The sequence below is a fragment of the Mustela erminea genome, chromosome 8 (genome assembly GCF_009829155.1).
Source record: "Mustela erminea isolate mMusErm1 chromosome 8, mMusErm1.Pri, whole genome shotgun sequence".
Taxonomy (NCBI): Eukaryota; Metazoa; Chordata; class Mammalia; order Carnivora; family Mustelidae; genus Mustela; species Mustela erminea.
Window position 1 is genome coordinate 8,732,565 of NC_045621.1, and position 21,838 is coordinate 8,754,402.

The following is a 21,838-nucleotide window of genomic DNA, read 5'->3' on the forward strand; positions in this document are numbered from 1 at the left end:
AAAAGGCTAAAGTCAAATTTTCATTACAAATACGCGTATCTATGTATACTTCTCTTTTTACATTCCTATCAGTTACCCAGGGCAAGCCTAAAAGGAGCAAGGCTTAATAAAAACAGTTTTAAATAATCATTTTCCTATTCATTTCCGTATCTCTATTAAAAAGACCTCATACTGCCATCATTCACTCATTTAACACATTACTTCTGAAGCCCGTAACAAGCAGGCAAGGTAGAAGCTAAGCTAACGCTGACTTACTGTGCTCTTCCTCTGCCAAGTTAAACACACCCAAGCCTCAGGGCCTCTGTGTTTGCTGATACTTCTGTCATTAATCAAATGTCACCTTTCCAGAGAGGCCTTTCCTGACCACCCTATTTACAACTGCAACTCCTCCTACCCCAATATTCTCTCTCTTCTGTTTCATTTTCTTCCAGAGTATTTATCTCCAACTCAAATCCCCTATTTTACATACTTATTTTATGATCTATTTCATCCCATTAGAACAAAAGCTCCAGGATGGCAGGGATTTGTATACTGTTTTCAATATCTTATCCTAAGGTCTGCCAAGTAAATTCCCAATAGCTTTTTTTATTCAATGAAATACTTAGTCCAAAGTTGGCGGAAGAGAAGAGCTGTCAGAACTTACCAACTATCTAAAAAGCCCAATCTCAAAGTCTGATCTCTGGATTGTTCTCATCAAAAAGAAAAATTACTGCAAGCCCCGTTCAGCTTTTATAAGATATTCACACACAAATGATTTACGCTTATGGTGACTTCCTGGTTATTGAAAAATGTGAAATTTGGGGTAAACTTACAATTTCTTAGAATTTCCTGTCAAAGAAAATAATGCAGATTTGATCCGAAGTACCTGAAGTGCAGATCTTAATGTCACTTACATTAAGTGGTTCGAGGATGTTGAGATGTACGAGGCAGACCATCAACTTCACGGTGATGTCTATGGGCACACCATCAGGTATGCTGCAGCTAACATTCTCACCAGCTTTGGATTAGACGGACAGACAAAAAGCAGTTCTACATGCAAGCTTAGGAAGTAGGACAAATGAAGCGACTACACCCTCTATGTAAGATCTCAATTACTTCATTCAGGACAAAGGATTCCACAGTCAATTCTAATTTGACCAACTCTATTGCTAGGTTTTTATACTTCCTTCAGTCTGTCAGTAAGGAAAGAAGGAAGGAGGGGTGGATCTATGAAACACAGCAAAATATATTAAACAACAAAATGACTAATATATCTATAATTAAAACCCGAACATAAATTTTTCCTTAATATTTTCAAAACAATGGACAGCAGTAATTTTTAACAGGAATATAACTTTTGGGATGAAAGATCCTAAACAGAAAACACAGCTACAAAATAATTTGAGACTTAGCTCTAGGCAAGATCAGGTCCAAGAAAACTATCAAAACTGGCAGTTATTCAGATGTCCTAATTCCTGCTTTCATGGCATTGCAGTTCCTCCTCCGCTGTACTAGAGCTGTACTCCGACCCACTCATTCACAGCACCCATAACACTCAAGATCCTCAGCCAAAGCACCCTATCTAATCCTGTCTGAACCAAGTAGTGCTCTCACACCTGTAACCTCTCAGTCTGCAATGCACTTCCGCCCGGGTTTTACTTAAATTATGCTTCTAGAAACCTTCTCCAATCTTTAGTATATTGCTCTTCTCTATTCTCCCATAATGTCAGGTTTACTACAGAAATTATCACACTACTCCTCCTATAATTAAACTATATACTTCATTTGAAGCCCACTTTCCCTCCCTGTGGGGAGGAAGTATCATTTTCATCTGCATATTCCCCAAACAACTAGCATAGGACCTTGTAAGAAAACTCTTTTCAAAAACTGGGATTTTCGTACCCCAACAACTTTCCTCTTTAGTGTCTGTCTGTCCCATGTCTCATCTTGGGCCTTGTTCTCTACGAATTAGCACAGCAACTGGTTTGTAAAAATGAATGACTACTTTCCATTAGGATGGTTCGTTTAAATAAAAGGCTTTTTGATTTTGCATACTTATGCCTTAACCCAAAGGATTCTATGATGATGGAATTTGTAGGCACCATGACAGGCCAGGGAGGGAACTATTCTGAAGCGGGCAGTACTCAAGTAACAAGTGCCTCCCCCCACCCTCGCCCCCCACCAAAAGCCTCATGGGGTAGAGGCAGAAGGAAGGTATTACACAGGAATTTTCATACAAGAACAGGGATGTCTACTCTGCCCACAGAGTTCAATTTTGCTACAACCTCAGACAGGGTCTTGCACACTAGTATTCTTACCGAACAGTTAATGGGTGTGATACAAAGAAAACAGCAGGGATGAGGAAGACAACTGAAGGCGACACTGCAAGCCACACCTCAGGTATGACTCCCCATCTAGACCCCTAACTGTGTATTTTAAGTTTTCAAAAAATGGACAGCAATCATATTAGTTTCTACTTTTTATATGAATGCTTAAGTTTGAAGTAAGAAATTTTTTAATGAGAGTATTTTGCCTTTTTTGAAAATTAAATTGCTTTAGATCTAAAGGTTTCTGATACGCTGTTCGGTAATCCATTCTTTTTTCACGTCACTAAAAAGACCCCAGAAAATGAGAAATGCCATGTTCAAATGCATGTACTGAGAAATAAAAAGGGACTGAAAAGAATTTTTCAAGCAGATTTCTTGTGAGTAAATATTCACAAGAAAAAGATATGAAATCTCTACAAGGAAAAAAATGCTTCTGGGAAAACCTGCTATGAGAACATCAACTATCAGTTTCAAAATGCCACATTATAAACCAGAGAGGATTATGTGCACTACCCTATGCAGAGAAAACTACAACCTTTATTCTCCTCGGAAGGTCCTTCTTCTGTATTTTTTTCCAGCACAATTCCAGAAAAATCTGTAATCACCTAAAAGAACAGAGAAAAAAAGGAAATGATGCAAGAGTTACACACAGAAAACCTTTTCATAATGCAAAGGTTCATAAAGTTCGTTCAAATAATCCTTATAACATATAAATGGACTACAAAAAGCAACAGCAGTCTCTTTAAAATAAGGAACCACTGTGATATATTAACATTTTTTATCATATGAACTAATGCTTAAATAAAGATATAGAATTCATCCATATCAAACCGAACTACTTTTCCCAACAGCTTGGAAACTGAATCACAGCAATTCATCTGGCTGCTGAGTCCTGCTACCCTCAAGTACAGATATATCTGGCATCTGGGATAACGGTGAGAGATTTTATCTCTCATATATATGTAACATATGTAACTATATGTTACATTTCATTTGGAATTACCACAGAATCTAGAAATCTGTTTCAATACAGACTTTAAATATATAATTTAGCATATAAGTAGCTTAATATATATAACTAAAGTGAGGAATTGTCCAATTTGTAGAATTTCTAAAATGCAGAAATGTGTCCAAAATCTAAGAGAAACCTATTACATTTTCCTACCTCCAAAGCTTTGTCATAATGCTTGTTAGAAATGTATAATTCGGCTGCTATGTTAATATCTTCCATGGAGACAAGGCCCTGATGTTTTGAGAAAGCTTCTTCAATTATGTTAATAGCTGAAGTAACATCATTGGCTTCATAGTAACTCCTAAAAAAAAATGACAAAATGGATGAATATTTATTTCATTCAGATTATAAAACTCTTATCTTTGCTTAGACCATCTATTACCTATGATTTTCATTTTCTTAAAATTGGGGAAGAGAAAAACGTTTCTTTAAAATCTTAATCACAGCTGATGCAGAAAAAACCGGCAAACACCAGTAAGATGATGTCATCCTGCCAAGCATCTCACTCTCCAAAAGCTACCTCCTGTCGTTCCAGCTCGTTCCCCCATCACCTCAGTCCAAGAACTCTTCTACCTCAGTGGACTCTACAAGCACTCGTCTACCTGTTCCGCGGTCCTGCTGCTTCCTGCCCTCACTTTTCCCCTTCTCCACAGACCAACAATACGAATACTCCCTTCATTATAATCTCCTCGCTTCTCCTGCCCCTCTCTCCCTTCTAATAAAATCACTTGATAAAACCCTAACCCTTGTTAACTCAAATATGCCTGCTCTGCACCACCGCCTCTCCAGCCCACCACGCCGACTGCACTTGCTCTAAATGAACGACCAGAAGCCTCAAGCAGGCCCACGGTGCTGGTCAGCAATGTTACCAGTTACCTTGCCCAGGACTCTGCAAATCTGAACATACATGCAAAGTAAGTGGGGGTCTTGTACAAAGGCATATTCTGATGCAGTAGAGCTGGGATACAGCTGAGATTCTGCATTTACAACAAGCTCCCAGGAGATGCAAATGTTGCAGTAGGCTCCAAGGACTCGGCAATGACTTCTCATCTTCTCATCTTTCTCTTCAAACCTCTAAAACGCTCTGATTCTCACTGTCAGCTGACAACCTTGCTTTTTAGTTTTCCAAGAGAACCAGATCATAACGTCTCACATATTCCCTACTTGTCGTCCTACTTACAGACACCCAGGGCCGTATCTTCGACCTTCTCCACTTTCGAGGGCAAACCCCCACTAGACCCCATTCCCTCCAACCTACTCAAGGACTTCACTCAAGCAATTGTCCCTTCTTTTATTACTCTTCAGTGTGTTTCTCAACTGCAGATTATACCAACGGAATACAGATACACTATAATTTTTTCCCAACTTATAAGTTATCTCTTACCCCTACAACCTATACCAATGATCTCCCCATTCCTCTGCTCCTCTTATAAACTTCTCCAAAGAGCTGCCTATCCCCCAGGAACTCCCGCCCCACCTCCAATGTCAACATTCAGTCCTCATTTCACACGCTCTACCTTGCCTACTTCACAAAGATGATCATCCCTCCTCCTTGAAGCGCTTTCTTCAGTATTTCTAGAATATCAGGCTCTCTTCATTTCCTCCAACTTCACTGTCCATTTCCTTTCAGTCTCCCTGCTGTTTCCTCCTCACCCTCCTGACTTTTAAACACTGCAGGACCTCAGGGTTTAGTCCTCAGAACGCTTCCCTTATCTGTCTGTGACTGTCTCTCTCTCTCACCCCAACCCACACACAAACACCATTTCATATCACAAAATCCTGAGAGCTCAGCCTTCCAAATACTTCTAGAATCTGAATACTTCTCACCACCTCCTGCACTTTTATCCTGGACCAAACAACTATCATCCCTTTCATAGATTGTTGCAATAATTTCCTAACTGGTCTCTCTGCTTCTGCCCTTACCACTCCTCACACTATCCTCAAAATAACAGAACTGATTTAAAGGGTTTTTTGGTTTTGTTTTAAATTTTTATTTATTTATTTATTTATTTAATTGACAGAGAGAGAGAGAGAGAGAGAGAGAGACAGAGACAGAGACAGAGGGAGAGGGAACACAAGCAGGGGAAGAAGAGGGAGAAGCAGGCTTCCTGCTGAGCAGGCAGCCCAAGCAGGGCTCAATCCCACATGACCTGAGCCAAAGGAAGGTGCTTAATGGCTGAGCCAGCCAGGTAGGTGCCCCTGATTTAAAGTTTAAGTCAAATTACACCTACTCTTCTCAAAACCTTCCAATGACTTCCAAACTAATTCAGGGTAAAACCCAAAGCACTTACAATGGTCTGAAAGAGCCAAGTGACCTCCGGATGCCTCTCAGATCTCAGCTCCTGCTATGTTCCCTTAAACCTTCAGCTCGTTCCCAGAGCACACTTCTGCACTTGCCACTTACTTTGCCTGTGACACTCTTCCCTAAATATCTGTTCCCATACTTCCTTTAGTTTACTTTCAGGTCATTACGATCATAACATAGGGAACTGAGTCCTTCTCTAATCACACTATTTAAAATAACATACCCCCTCTGTCAAATAAATAAATAAAATCTTTAAAAAAAAAAAAAAAAAGGGCGCCTGGGTGGCTCAGTGGGTTAAGCTGCTGCCTTCGGCTCAGGTCATGATCTCAGGGTCCTGGGATAGAGCCTCGCATCGGGCTCTCTGCTCAGCAGGGAGCCTGCTTCCCCCTCTTTCTCTGCCTGCCTCTCTGCCTACTTGTGATCTTTCTGTCAAATAAATAAATAAAATCTTTAAAAATAAATAAAAATAAAAATAAAATAAAATAACATACCCCTATACATCAGCTTCCTATCCCTTTTCTGCTTCATTTTTCTTATCAACATCTGACATATTATATATTTGGTTGTTTTTGTTTATTGCCTCCCTCAACTAAAATGTAAACTCCACAGGGAAAGGAAAATTAAAACTCATTCAAAACTGGATCCCCTGGTGTTTTATACACTGCCCAACATTTAATAAATATTTCTGAAAGAAAAGTAGCATCTGAGAGAAATCCTAATAAACTGAAGTTATGGTAACATAATTCCATGTAAGGAAGGACCTCTATGGCAGTGGCAAAACTATTCCTCCTCACCCTTTCCCCCAAAAATATTATAAATAATATAAACGGAAAATAAATTTACTATCACAGATCAAGTAATTATTCATAAAATAGAGGCTTAGTGGGCTAATTACATGACAGCTAGAGATGGGACTAATAGCATATAACCCGAAAAGTTCCTCAATGCTCAATACATCAGAGGATCAACTTAGGGTTGCCCTGTTTCAACACATTACTTAAAAATGCCTCTAGTATTCTTACATAACCCATCTTTGTGATAACAGGGAGTGATTTCACAGCTAAGCATCTTCTTGACAATGGCCACAAGGTTAACAGGGTTAACCCCAAGACACCCAGACGAAGCTGGTTGATTCTAGGCTTAAATACTATAGAACGGGTATCTCTAGATAGAGAGCTTATGACAAGACATTTAGCCAAATGGTTCATGCTCTGCTTTGATGTATAGCATATTGGAGAAGTAAATGCAGTAGTACACAATATTTTAGAATAAAATATATACCACAGCCAGTAGCATGTGTCAACTACAAGGAACATTTTTTGTCTTAAAATGTTATTCTAGTACTGACTAAAGATAAATGATTATTAAAAAAAAAACCTGTATCACAAACATTTCATTAGCACATTTACAACAATTTAAAATAATATAACCACAAATTTACATAACTTCAACTAAGTTATGGAAAACTGGCAACCTAATCATCCTTTTAGAACATGCCCCATTATTAAGCTTCTGAACACTTGAAGGCAATTGTATATAAAAATTTTTCTAAGTAACCACCACACAGCTGACTTGAAAACAGAAAAGTACAAAATGTATTAAATAAAACACTTCTTTGAACCTCAATTAAAAATAAAATATATTTACTTCAAATATGTGTTCTGATTTGTAAAATAAGATGATTAATAGGAGAATCTAAATATTCTCCAAACTTACTTTGCCATATCTCTAGCCAACTGCATAAAACGTTCTCCATCAGATGGAGATAAAAGATTTAAAATACGCCTATAACCATCCATTGCCATCTTATGATCTCCCATCTGTTCATAAAGGCTTGATCGCTCCCAGAGATAACGGACATTAGTAGGTTCATATTTAAGAGCTAAAAAGAAAAAAAAGAATTACAGATTTACCACAAAAAGGGGTTCATGATACCTAGGTATGACCAATCCCCTTTTCACAAAATGTAATAAACACTCTAATTCTCTAATAAACCCAAGGGGGTTATTCTGGAACAAATCTACTTTCACAGGAACTCTCAACTAGGTTTAGTCTAAGACCAGACAGAATCTGAATCTCTATATTAATCTTCATTTGGTCACTCTAATGTGATGTTAACCCTTAAGGAATAGCTTAGAACCAACAACGATCTCAGCAGGAAATCGAAAGTACTGTTCTTCTACCAACTTCTGTGCTGTATTAGATCACAGCATAAAGTTGCTGATAAACATGAAAGCAGAGAGACCCCAAATACTTACCTCTGGGATGCCAGAATATAAGGAATAACTATACTTCAGCTAACATCACCCTAGAGTAGCAAGTACAATTATGAAAATACCTATTATATAACATTATATCAAACAAAATAAAAAACTTTTTTTACCTTTCGTGTAGCAAAAAATAGCCTGCTTAATATTGTCTTGCTCCAGAGACATTTCTGCCAATCTAACCCATTCTTCGGTGTCACTAGGATTTAAATGTGCAGCAATCAACTCAAACTGAAGAGATTTTTCCATGTCACCTTGGTCCTCATATATCATAGCAAGAGTAGAAAACGGTTCATAAGCCAGAGGAGCTATAATGAATAAAAAAAAAAAAAAAAAAAATTCTATTGGCTGAAGAAAGAGGCATGAGATGACAACAATCCCATGTTCAAGCTATGGATCTTTTTTTAATGTTTACTCTTTAAAACACTCTAGCAGAATTATAGAAACTACTTAACAGATTTAAGAATAAACATTAGATTAAATTTGCTTTACTTCATGTTCATACACGATTAGTGTTTTGGCATTACTGTCTCTGAGCAAAGTGTAACTTCATGAAAAACTCTACTCTCCACCATGCATCCCTTGTGAAAATCCTCATTTGCTAAGGTTAAATGCAGCTCAATAACTCAGCAAGTTCATCCCAAAGAACACCATCACATCTGTGTTTATTTAATCTTCATGACCCAACAACCATAGGCGTATGGATGAATGGACCAAGGATAGCTAACCTGCACCTAAATGGAGGATATCAAAGTGAATAGTTAGTCTACATTTCTGAAATGTTTCTGAAATGAAGTTCGAAGATCACAAGGGCTTAAAATCAAAGATAATTGTTGAAAATAAACAATTACAAACTGGAATAAAGGAACAGGTAATATTGGAAAGTAGGAAGCAAACAAAATATCCTCAAGGAAAAGTTTGGCTAAGATTGTTTCTGATGGAGTAGAAAAGAAAAAGCAGTGACCTCAAATTATCCTAATGAGTAATCTAAGAAAAAAAAAAATTTTTTAAAGTAAGCTCTACACCCTACATGGGGCCTGAACTCATGACTCCAACATCAAGAGTTGCATGCTCTACCAACTAAGCTGGCCAAGTGCCAAAGGATAGCATTAAAGAGAGCCAACAAACCATGAAAGCGAGCAAAAGAAAGGATCAGAGCAAATCTACAGAAACAACCACAAAACAAGTAACAAAACAGCAAGAAATACATATCTATTGATAATTATTTTGAATGTAAATAGACTAAATGTTCTAATCAAGAGACAATTTAGTAAATAGACTAAATGTTCTAATCAAGATAACAGTTGGATAAAAAAAATAAGACCATCTATATGCTCACTGTAAGAGACTCATTTTGGATTGAAAGACACCTGCAGATTCAAAGTGAGGAGATGGAAAAACATTTATCATGCAAATGGGTTATCAAGAGAAAGCCAGGAGAGCAATTCTTATATTGGACAAACACACTTTAAAACACTGACTGTGGAGGGATGCCTGGGTGGTACAGTCAGTTAAATGTCCAACTCTTGGTTTCTGCTCAGGTCATGATCTCAGGGTTGTGAGATCAAGCCCCACATGAGATTCTGTGCTGAGTGGGGAGTCTGCTTAAGACTGTCTCTCCCTCCCTCTCTGCCCCTCCCCTCCATGCGGGCTCTCCCTCTCTCTAAATATAAAACAAAGAAACAAAGACAGTGAGGTAGAGCCTGCACAACTCATGATCTTGGGGTTTTTTGTTGTTGTTGTTTTTAAAGATTTTATTTTATTTGACAGACAGAGATCACAAGTAGGCAGAGAGGCAGGCAGAGAGAGAGGAGGAAGCAGGCTCCCCGCTGAGCAGATAGCCTTATGCGGGGCTTGATTCCAAGACCCTGGGATCATGACCTGAGCCAAAGGCAGAGGCTTTAACCCACTGAGCCACCCAGGCGCCCCTGATCTTGGGGTTTTAAGTTCAAGGTCCAAATTGCATTCTTAAAGCATTACTTTAAAAAACAAAATCTTTAAAAAGACAAAAATAAAATAAAATTATATAAAATAAAACAAAGATTGTAATAAGAGACAAAGAGGACATTATAAAATAATAAAGGGCCCCCAATCCAACAAGAGAAAAAATCAATTGTAAATATTTATGCGCCTAACATGGGAGAACCCAAATACATAAAACAGTTAATAACAAACATAAAGAAGTAACAGTAATACAATAATAGTAGAGGACTTTTACACTCCACTTACATCAATGGGCAGATCATCCAAACAGAAAATCTATAAAAATCTAAAAAAACCAGATGGATTAAAAAGACATATTCAGTACATTCCATACTAAAACAGAATACACATTCTTTTCGATTACAGATGGAACATTCTCCAGAACAGATCAGATACTGGGCCACAAAACAAGTCTCAACAAATTCAAAAAAATCAAAGTCATACCACCCTGCTTTTCTGACTACAATGCTATGAAACTAGAAATTAACCATAAGAAAAAAATCTGGAAAGAGTATAAATACATGAGGTTAATTAACATGCTACAAAACAATGAATGGATCAATCAAGAAATCAAAGAAGAAATAAAAAACTACATGGAAACAAATGAAAATAAACTACAGTGGTCCAAAATCTTTGGGATACAGCAAAAGTGGTTGTAAGAGGGAAGTTTATAGCAATACAGGCCAGCCTTTCAGAAGCAGAAGCAAATAAATAACCTAATCTTATACCTAAAGGAGCCAAAAAAGAACAAATAAAACCTACACCCAGCAAAAGGAAGGAAATAATAAAGATTAGAAGAGAGGAGCGCCTGGCTGGCTTAGTGGGTAGAGCATGCCGTTACTGACCTCAGGGTTGTGAGTTCGAGTCCCACAGTGGGTGCAGCGATTATTTAACAATAAAATCTTTTTAAAAAGATTAGAGCAGAAATAGATTATATAGAAACTAAAAACAAAAACAATGGAACAGATAAATAGTTCAGAATAGAAGTTAGTTCTTTAAAAGGGTCAATAAAATTGATAAACCTTTAGTAAGGTTCATCAAAAAAAAGAGGACGCAAATAAAGTCATAAATGAAAGAGGAGAAGTAACAACCAACACCACAGAAATACAAACAACTGTAACAGAGTATTAGAAAACCTATATGCCAACAAGCTGGACAACTTTAGAGGAAATGGATTAATTCCTTGAAACATACAACCTACCAAAACTGAAGCAGGAAGAAACAGAAAATTTGAACAGACCAATTAGCAGCAATGAAATTAAAGCAGTAACCAAAAACTCCAAAAAAATAAAAGTCAAGGACCAGACAACCTCACAGGCAAATTCTATCAAATATTTAAAGAAGAGTTAACACCTATTCTTCTCAAACCATTCCAAAACAAAAAAGAGAAAAGAAAACTTCCAAATCCACTCTATGAGGTATCATCCTGATGCCAAAACCAGAAAAAGACACCACACACACAAAAAACCCCACAGCTCTATCTCTCACAAATATAGATGCAAAAATCCTCAACAACATATTAGCAAACTGAATCCAACAACACATTAAAAAACATACACTAGGATCTAGTGGCATTTTCCCCAGGTTGCAAGGATGGTTCCCTATTTGCAAAACAATCAACAAGATACGTCACATCGACAGGATAAAGGATGAAAAAAAAGGGAAAAAAAGAAAATAAAAAAAGATAAAGAATGAAAACTACATGATCTTTTCAACAAACGCAGAAAAATCATTTGACAAAGTACAACATCAACTCCTGATTTAAGAAAAACCCACTGCAAAGTAGGTCTAGAGAGCACATACCTCAGCATAATAAAGGCCTTATAAGAAAAACCCACAGCCAATAGCATACTCAATGGTGAAAAACTGAGAGCTTTCCCCTTAAGGTCAGAAACAAGATAACAATGTCCACTCTCATCACTTTTAGTAAATACAGTACTAGAAGTCCTAGCCACAGCAATCAGACAACATAATGAAATAAAATGCATCCAAATTGGTAGGGAAGAAGTAAAACTCTCATAATCTGCAAATGACATGATACTATATATAGAAAACCCTAAAAACTCTACCAAAGAATTACTAGAATTGATAAGTGAGTTCAGTAAAGTCACAGGATACAAAATCAATGTACAGCAATCTGTTGCATTTCTATACACTACTAATGAAGCAGCAGAAAGTGAAATTAAGAAAACCATACAAGGGGCACACGGCTGGCTTAGTTGGTAAAGCATGCAGCTCCAGATCTGAGTCATGAGTTCAAGACTGATGCTGGGTGTACAGCTTACTAGAAAGAAAGAGATAGAAATAAAGAAAGAAAGAAAGAAAGAAGGGATGGATGGAAGGAAGGAAGGAAACAAGGAAACAAAAGAATCCCATTTAAAATTACACCAAAAACAAGAAAATATTTAGGAATAAACTTAATCAAAAAGGTGAAAGAGGTGAAAGACCTGTATTATGAAAACTATAAAACACTGATGAAAGAAATTCAAGACATTGCAAAGAAATGAAAAGATACTCCACACTCATGGATTGGAAGAAATAATGTTGTTAAAATGTCTATGCTAGGATACAAAGTCAATGTACAGAAATCAGTGGCTTTCTTATACACTAACAATGAAAATACAGAAAGGGAAATTAGAGAATCGATTCCATTTACTATAGCACAAAGAACCATAAGATACCTGGGAATAAACCTAACCAAAGAGGTAAAGGATCTGTACTCGAGGAACTACAGAACACTCATGAAAGAAATTGAAGAAGACACAAAAAGATGGAAGACCATTCCATGCTCTTGGATCGGAAGAATAAACATTGTTAAGATTATACTGCCTAGAGTAATCTATACTTTTAATGCCATTCCAATCAAAATTCCACCGGTATTTTTCAAAGAGCTGGAGCAAATAATCCAAAAATTTGTATGGAATCAGAAGAGACACCGAATCACTAAGGAAATGTTGAAAACCAAAATAAAACTGGGGGCATCACGTTACCTGATTTCAAGCTTTACTACAAAGCTGTGATCACCAAGACAGCATGGTACTGGCATAAAAATAGACACATAGATCAGTGGAACAGAGTAGAGAGCCCAGATATGGACCCTCGACTCTATGGTCAAATAATCTTCGACAAAACAGGAAAAAATATACAGTGGAAAAAAGACAGTCTCTTCAATAAATGGTGCTGGGAAAATTGGACAGCTATATGTAGAAAAATGAAACTCGACCATTCTCTTACACCATACACAAAGATAAACTCGAAATGGATAAAAGACCTCAACATGAGATAGGAATCCATCAGAACCCTAGAGGAGAATATAGGCAGTAACCTCTTCGATATCAGCCACAACAACTTCTTTCAAGATAGGTCTCCAAAGGCAAAGGAAACAAAAGCAAAGATGAACTTTTGGAACTTCATCAATATCAAAAACTTCTGCACAGCAAAGGAAACAGTCAACAAAACAAAGAGGCAACCCATAGAATGGGAGAAGATATTTGCAAATGACAGTACAGACAAAAGGTTGATATCCAGGATCTATAAAGAACTCCTCAAACTCAACACACACAAAACAGACAATCATATCAAAAAATGGGCAGAAGATATGAACGGACACTTCTCTAATGAAGACATACAAACAGCTAACAGACACATGAAAAAATGTTCATCATCACTAGCCCTCAGGGAGATACAAATTAAAACCACATTGAGATACCACCTTACACCAGTTAGAATGGCCAAAATTCACAAGACAGGAAACAACATGTGTTGGAGGGGATGTGGAGAAAGGGGAGCCCTCCTACACTGTTGGTGGGAATGCAAGTTGGTGCAGCCACATTGGAAAACAGTGTGGAGATTCCTCAAGAAATTAAAAATAGAGCTTCCCTATGACCCTGCCATTGCACTCCTGGGTATTTACCCCAAAGATACAGATGTCGTGAAAAGAAGGGCCATCTGTACCCCAAGGTTTATAGCAGCAATGGCCACGGTCGCCAAACTGTGGAAAGAACCAAGATGCCCTTCAACGGATGAATGGATAAGGAAGATGTGGTCCATATACACTATGGAGTATTATGCCTCCATCAGATAGGATGAATACCCAATTTCTGTAGCAACATGGATGGGACAGGATGAGATTATGCTGAGTGAAATAAGTCAAACAGAGAGAGTCAATTATCACATGGTTTCACTTATTTGTGGAGCATAACAAATAACATGGACAACAAGGGGAGATGGAGAGGAGAAGGGAGTTGAGGGAAATTGGAAGGGGAGGTGAACCATGAGAGACTATGGACTCTGAAAAACAATCTGAGGGGTTTGAAGGGGTGGGGGGTGGGAGGTTGGGGGAACCAGGTGGTGGGTATTATAGAGGGCACGGATTGCATGGAGCACTGGGTGTGGTACAAAAACAATGAATACTGTTATGCTGAAAGAAATAAATTAATTAAAATTTAAAATGAAAAAAAAAAAAAAAAAAAAAAAAAAAAGGCTATGCTACCTGGGCGCCTGGGTGGCTCAGTCAGTCAAGCGTCCGTCTTTGGCTCAGGTCATGATCCCAGGGTCCCAGGACTGAGTTCTGCATTGGGCTCCCTGCTCAGAGAGGAGTCTGCCCACACCCCTCCATGCACTCACTCACTCTCTCAAATAAATCTTTTAAAAAAATGTCTCTGACATCAGTTGTAACATTTTTCTCGATATGTCTCCTAAGGCAAGGAAAATAAAAGCACAAACTACTGGGACTTCATCAAAATAAAAAGTTTCTGCACTGCAAAGGAAACAACAGAACTAAATGAAAGGCAACCTAGTGAACGGGAGAAGATATTTGCAAATGACATATCCAATAAAGGGTAAGTATCTGAAACATACAGAGAACTGCTACAACTCAATACCAAAAAAACAAATAATCCAACTTAAAAATGGGCAGAAGGCACAATAGACATTTCTCCAAAGAAGACTTCCAGATGGCCACAGACAACATAAAAAGATGCTCAACATCACTCATCATCAGGGAAATAGAAAGCAAAAAACTCAATGAGGTATCACCTCACACCTGTCAGAATGGCTAAAATCAGAAAGACAAGAAACAAGTGTTGGCAAGGTTGTGGAGAAAAAGAAACCCTCATGTACTGCTGGTGGGAATGCAAACTGGTACAGCCACCTGGGAAGACAGTATGGGGAAGACAGTTTAACATAAAAAAATTAAAAATAGAACTACCCTATGACTCAGTAATTGTACTACTGGGTATTTACCCAAAAAATACAGAAACATCCCAATGTTTACAGCAGCATTATTTTTACTACCCAAACTAAAGAAGCAACCCAAGTGTCCATTGCTAGGTGAATGGATAAAGAAGACATAAGATAAATATATAATGGAATATTATTCAGCCATAAAAAAGAATGAAATCTTGCCATTTGCAACAACATGGATAGAGCAAGAGAGTATAATGCTAAGCGAAGAAAGTCAGAGAAAGACAAATACCATTATGATTTCATTCATATGTTGAATTTAAGAAACAAAACAAACAAAACAAAACATAAGCAAAGAAAGAAAAAAGAGAGACAAACCAAGAACAGACTCTTAATTGTAGAAAACAAACATGGTTGCCACATGGGAAGTAGGTGGAGGGGTGGGGAAACAGCGGATGGGGATTAAAGAGTACATTTACCATGACGAGAAAAATAAAATTAACAAAGGGAAAAAAGACTTCTAAAAGGACCCTTATCCAGATAAAAGAAATGCCAAAATATTGAAAAGATAAATTAAGAGTTTACTGTATTACAACTACCTAAGTCACTACGTAGGGCATTATTTGGCAACACATCAGAAAACCAAAATAATAAATTTAAGTGATTAGTCAGAAAGTCACTTATGAAGATATCCTTCAATATGCCCAAGATTTGCAGATTAAAGAAAGATGGTAAGTATAAACTGTATCTTTTACAAAAAGTAGATTAAAATAATCTAGCTCTGCCTAATCTGGAAAGTGAAAGGGAAAAAAAAAGAACACTTTTTAAGTGGTTTTAACATGGGCTTGCCATATTTAAAAAAGACTAATGCTACAGAAGTCTAAAACCCCAAAATGGAACATTAAAAAACAAACAAAAACAAAAACGAAGCCTGGCAGAGTTCAATAAATATTAGTATTTCATTGGGTCATACTCAGGTTTTCATTTTCTTGGTAATGACGTCTACTCAATGTGAAAGTGGCATACTGCTGGTACAACCACCACCTCCAAGCGTCTGAATGTATTTTCCAAGCAGTACAGTGAAATGGTCCTCCATTTATTTTCAAAGTCACACTATTAAACTGCTCTTATCAATCAATAATTCCCACAAAAACCACCTTGTCTTATGATTTCCATGCACATCAATATCGCCTCCTCACGTTCTCCTCGAGCAAAGCGAATGTTGGCTTCACCCATGAGACCCCTCAGAGCTCTGGGAAGTTTACTTCGAGGCCTTTTCTCCTATATAAAAAATAAACAACATTTAGCTAAAATATAGTAATATTTTAGATTTCAATTCCAACCAAATTAATAAATGCAGAAGATAATGAAAATGAAATTTCCCTTTAAAACTTCTCAACATTCTAAATTGGAAACTAAGGAATAAATGACTACAATACTGACTCATTAACATCAAAGTCTGCACTTTAGGAAGAAGTCTAAAATTAATCTCAGGAAATTAGTCTAAAATATTCTCCAAAAAGGAATAATTCAGAAAACTAAAACAAAAAACAAAAACAAACTTCCTACAGTAGAAAGATCAGAGTAAAAATATATGAAAAAAGCAAAAACCAATGTGGTCAGGAATCACTAATGACTAATTATAATAACAACAAATGTAGAACCTGATACTGCAAAATGGATTTATGTGTCAGGAAGCTTCTTTTATTAATATAACCTACTGAAGATCCTCCTTCCTTCAAATTTATCTACTTAGAATAAACTTCGTTAAAAAAAATATCAAGTTATACTAGGGTACCTGGATGGCTAAGTCAGTTAAGTATCTGACTCTTACTTTCGGTTCAGGTCATATTCTCAGGGTTGGTCATGAGAGGGAGCCCTGTGGGGGCCTCTGTGCTCAGTCAGTGAGGAGTCCACTCAAGATCCTCTCCCTCCCCACTCCCCCACCCCTGCTCTTGAGCAAGCACACGCTCTAATAGAGAAATCTTTAAAAACTATGAGGTGCCTGGGCGGCTCAGTGGGTTAAAGCCTCTGCCTTCAGCTCAGATCATGGTCTCAGGGCCCTGGGATCAAGCCCCACATCAGGCTCTCTGCTTGGCGGGGAGTCTGCTTCCGCCCCCCACGCCCTGTGCCTGCCTCTCTGCCTACTTGTATCTCCATCTGTCAAATAAATAAATAAAATCTTTAAAAAAAAATATTTAAAAACTATATATCAAGATATAATATGGACCACAGTACACAGTACAAAATCTCTAAGATTAAAAAAAAAAATCTCTTAAGGTTAAACATAAGAAACCAGGAACAGTTGTCTCGTATTTCCTTCCTCACAGTTTGAATTCTTTCTAAATATATGTATGATTTAAAGATTCTTTTTCAATTACTATACCACATTTTCATTCCATTTATCAATACTAAAGGAAGCATTTACTTTCATCATCTTCTTGGTCTCACGATTGAGAACCATCTCCAGCACAAACACGTCGCCTGCAGTGGGTTGCTCAGGTGTTTCTTCTTCCTCCTCCTCCTCTTCTTCCTCTTCCTCCTCGTCATCCTCATTCTCTCCAAGCATGGACGCAAAGACCTTGTGAACTGACTTACTGACTCCATCTGACATTTCTCCTGAAGAAAGACACGTTAAGGATGCTGGATAAATGTGATAGTTAATGTTTAAGGGAAGACAAAATTATTTTTAAAAACCCATATTCTGAGCAACAAACAGCCATTCTCATAAAATCATAAAAATCATCTTAAGAATTCTGAACATCCAAAATAAATATACAAAGAAATGTATGTTATAACACTGCCAATCAATAAAATTTATTCCAGTAACAGAAAGGGAAAAAAAAATCACAGGATCATCTTGATAAGGGGAAAAGCATTTGATAAAATCTAATACTCATTCCTAATAAAAATTCTTAGTCAACTAGAAATGGAAGGGAATATCTTTAGTTTGATAATCAGTATCTACAAAAAACTTTCCACAAACACAGTTAATGGTGCCTTATTCAGTTACTAGAAATGAGAAAAGGATGCCGTCACCACTCCTTTCATCGTTTTGTTGGAGGTCCTGAATAACGTAAAATGAAGAGAAAAGGCAAAAGATGGGAAGGAAGAAATGAAACTGTCATTATTCACAAATGATGTGATTAGGACACAGAAGATCTAAAAGAATGTACGTACAAACTGCCAGAACACAGGAGTGAAGCCAGGTTCTTGGATTCAAGGTCAATATACAAAAATTAACTATAGTTTCTCTATCAGCAATCATGAACTGAAAATGAAATTAAAAGAAGGCCCTATTTGCATGGTGTGTAGGAAAGCTACTCAACAGCAAGAATTTAACAGCGATATTCAGTAACGTACAGGAGAAAAAAAGACAATTAATTCTAGGGGCCATATATTCCAATTAGCAGACTTTGTCAAACTTGTTCAAAACTGACACCTCTTTTATTCTGAATATATGTTCACACTCACCAAGGGTCCTGATAGAGCTCTGGTGGGATGATTCCTTCCCGGGGGAATGGGGAGCTTTATATCTTGAAAGGACGGATGGGATTATCTGAGCTGAGGAAATCTAATACACGTATGCCTACTGCTCCTGATGAGCAAGAACTGACTCAATTCATCACTTTTTTTTAGAGCGGGCCTCATGGCCACTGCTCAGGGGCAGCGTTAGTCAACCACACACTGGTGCCTGCCACTACAGTTACGCATTGAAGACCAGATGTTGGAAGAGCTATTTCTCCCCTAAGCAGATAAAGGGAAAGAACAACTTCAGTCCTCTTTCCCACCCCACTTGCCTGACAAGGTAAGAAACAGTAACCCCAATGTGCTCTTCTTTTTGCCGTTCTTCTCCACTTGGGTCAAAGGAGGCGGGAATAAAGCTTGTTCTCTATCTTTCCTAATAGTATGTATTCTCTGTGGAAAGAAGGTCATTTACAGAAAGAAAAAAGCCTCTACTTGTACTCCCTTGAACAAGAAAGTTCAATGTAGTTAGTTCTCCATCAGACACTACACACAAAGCTACATTATAACTGATACTTCAGTATCACACATCACTTGTCCAGGTAGATGGATATTATGAACTAGTATGGGTATTCTGATCACTAGGAAGGTGTATGAATCACTGGAAATTAAAGAATTTGCATACTAGTTCATCAGTTAGACTCTGATGGCTTTAATTAGTTTGGGACTAACCAACTCTAGTATCTGGCCATGCAGAGCTGTGGACTGGAATGAGGCAGCACACCAAGACAACTACACTGTGTGTGAGGACCCAGCTGGGCAGCCAAGAGGACTTCCACTGGATTTCTATCTCATCTCCTACAACTAAAGCAGTAGTTTGGAAGCCACTTTACACAGAAGTACAACAATCTGGGGGAGTATAGTCTGGAAGTAATTAGTAACTGAAAGAGCTAATATAAAAAACAGTAACTCTAAAAAGGCTCCCAAATACTGACACCAATTTGAGACACTTTTGCACAAGGCACCTGTGTGGCTCAGTGGTTAAGCAACTGACTCTTGATTTTGGCTCAGGTTAAGATTTCAGGGTCCTGGGTTGGGTGGCATGGAACTCTGTACTCAGTGGGGAATCTGCCTGAGGATTCTCTCTCTTTCCTTCTGTCCCTCCACCTGACTGACACACCACCAGGCTTCCTCTAAAATAAATATATCGGGCGCCTGGGTGGCTTAGTGGGTTAAGCCGCTGCCTTCGGCTCAGGTCATGATCTCAGGGTCCTGGGATCGAGTCCCGCGTCGGGCTCTCTGCTCAGCGGGGAGCCTGCTTCCTCCTCTCTCTCTGCCTGCCTCTCTGCCTACTTGTGATCTCTCTCTGTCAAATAAATAAATAAAATCTTTAAAAAAAAATAAAATAAAAAAAAAAAAATCAAATAAATATATCTTGGGACACCTGGGTGGCTCAGTGGGTTAAGCCTCTGCCTTTGGCTCTGGTAGTGATCTCAGGATCCTGGGATTGAGCCCCACATCTTGCTCTCTGCTCAGCAGGGAGCCTGCTTTCCCCTCTCCTTTTTCTGCCTACCTCTCTGCCTGCCTCTCTGCCTACCTGTGATCCCAGCCAAATAAATAAATAAAATCTTAAAAAAATAAATAAATAAAATAAAATAAATAAATCTTAAAAAAATAAACTTTTCTACAAAAATAACCCACAAAACTAACCATCACCATATTCAGTAACTCCACAAATCTTTATTGAGCACGTTATTACACAGCATGCACTATGCTACTGATAAACAAGGTCATCAACAACAGAATACCACTGCAACGAAAAAGCACTGTTTTTATTAAATTGTTAGGTACCCTCAATATTTAATGCAGGTGACAGATGATTTTAACACACCTTCATTGACATCTTTGTCCCGCGATTTGGTGGAGTCAATTCCTGACGACGATGGAACTTCAGAGTCATTTGGATTTTCTTCGGCTGGTAACTTTCCTTTTTCCTGAAGACTCTGTGATTGAAAAATTTAAAAAATAATAATAATAATAATGCAGATTTAGTTCTCTCCAGTTGGGAATAGGGTTATTTCCCTCATTTTCTCTTTCTATAAAACTCGAGCTCTACAAACACATACAGTATGTGGAATTCACATTTGAACAGTCAAAGCATTTCAGAGTACCTCGATCTCATCCCCCATGACTGTCTGCATCAGTCACTTATACAAAATAATGTTAAGAAACGCCTGGGTGGCTCAGTGGGTTGAGTGCCTGCCTTTGGCTCAGGTCACGATCCCAGGGTCCTGGGACTGAGTTCCGCCCCGATCCTGGTTCGGCAGTGAGCCAGCTTCCACCTCTGCCACTCCCCCTGCTTGTGCGCGCGCGCGCTCTCGCTGACAAATAAATAAATAAATAAAAATCTTTTAAAAATAACTTAAAATACCTTGATGACTTCACGAATCTACCCACTGTATCCCAGCTTTTTAAATGAAAAGAGATGGGGTCACTAGTAGCTGCATGAATTGGGAGAGAACCCACCCGTCAATTCCAAAGGGTGCGATCATTTTGATCTCCCTTCGGATTTCCTCTAAGTGAGAAGATAAGGGAAGTTCAGATGTTCTAAAGTATGAAAAATTATGTGAGTGAAAATTTGGGTACCAGACCAGAAAACGCGTTTTACGGAAGATGACCTCACAGCCGTGCGAGACGCCTCAGAAACGGGGCGTCGGCTGAAGGACCGCAGCCCCCAGAAGGCGGTGAGGTGCTCCCCCCAACACACCGGAAACACCTGGCGGCAAAGCTGGGACTCGAGTCAGAATGTGAGGGGCTGAGGGAGGAGGGGCCGGGAACGGAGGAGAGACGAGTTACCACGGTTACCACAGACCAGGCTACCACAAAGACAAGACTTTGGCGGCGGAAATCTTTAAGGGAGCGCAGCACAAGGACGAGAGGCGAGGATCAGGGTCTGGGTAAGAAGCCGCGGACGACCCGGCCGCCCCATCCAGGCGAACGAGGCACGGCCCCCCCCACATCGAGGTGTACCCCGGCGACACGACAGTGAGAAGAACCCTGGCCTGGCGGCGCCTCACTTTCTTCTCGCGGGTTTTCCGCTCTTCTCTCCGCCTCTCGAACTCCTCGAAGGAGATCTTCCCTTCCAGGTAGTCGATGAGCTCCGGGCTGAAACCCGACATGGCTCCGGGGTGCGGATACACAACACCAAACACCCGGCCAGAGAACCGGAAGAGCAGGACTTTCTCCCGCGCCGGGGCGCCGAGAGCGGTGACCCGGAGTTCTCCGGAGAAACGGGCCCGGCCGGCGCTGCAGCCGC

At 38.7% G+C, this 21,838-nt stretch overlaps 1 protein-coding gene across 2 annotated transcripts in view; it reads right to left on the reverse strand.

Moving 5' to 3' along the window:
- GTF3C3 (general transcription factor IIIC subunit 3) overlaps window positions 1-21,838 on the reverse strand; it is a 38,002-nt gene extending 16,164 nt beyond the window's left edge. The window contains exons 1-9 of one of the 2 annotated variants that reach the window (XM_032354272.1): window positions 21,600-21,836; window positions 20,414-20,525; window positions 17,486-17,676; window positions 16,215-16,338; window positions 8,007-8,198; window positions 7,340-7,505; window positions 3,472-3,619; window positions 2,842-2,911; window positions 894-997 (exon numbers count right to left, since the gene is read on the reverse strand). In XM_032354272.1, the coding sequence (XP_032210163.1) occupies window positions 894-997; window positions 2,842-2,911; window positions 3,472-3,619; window positions 7,340-7,505; window positions 8,007-8,198; window positions 16,215-16,338; window positions 17,486-17,676; window positions 20,414-20,525; window positions 21,600-21,701 (1,209 nt within the window). In that variant the 5' untranslated portion in view covers window positions 21,702-21,836. Of the gene's footprint in view, window positions 1-893; window positions 998-2,841; window positions 2,912-3,471; window positions 3,620-7,339; window positions 7,506-8,006; window positions 8,199-16,214; window positions 16,339-17,485; window positions 17,677-20,413; window positions 20,526-21,599 lie in introns of both variants that reach the window. The other variant, XM_032354273.1, reaches the window with a different exon arrangement.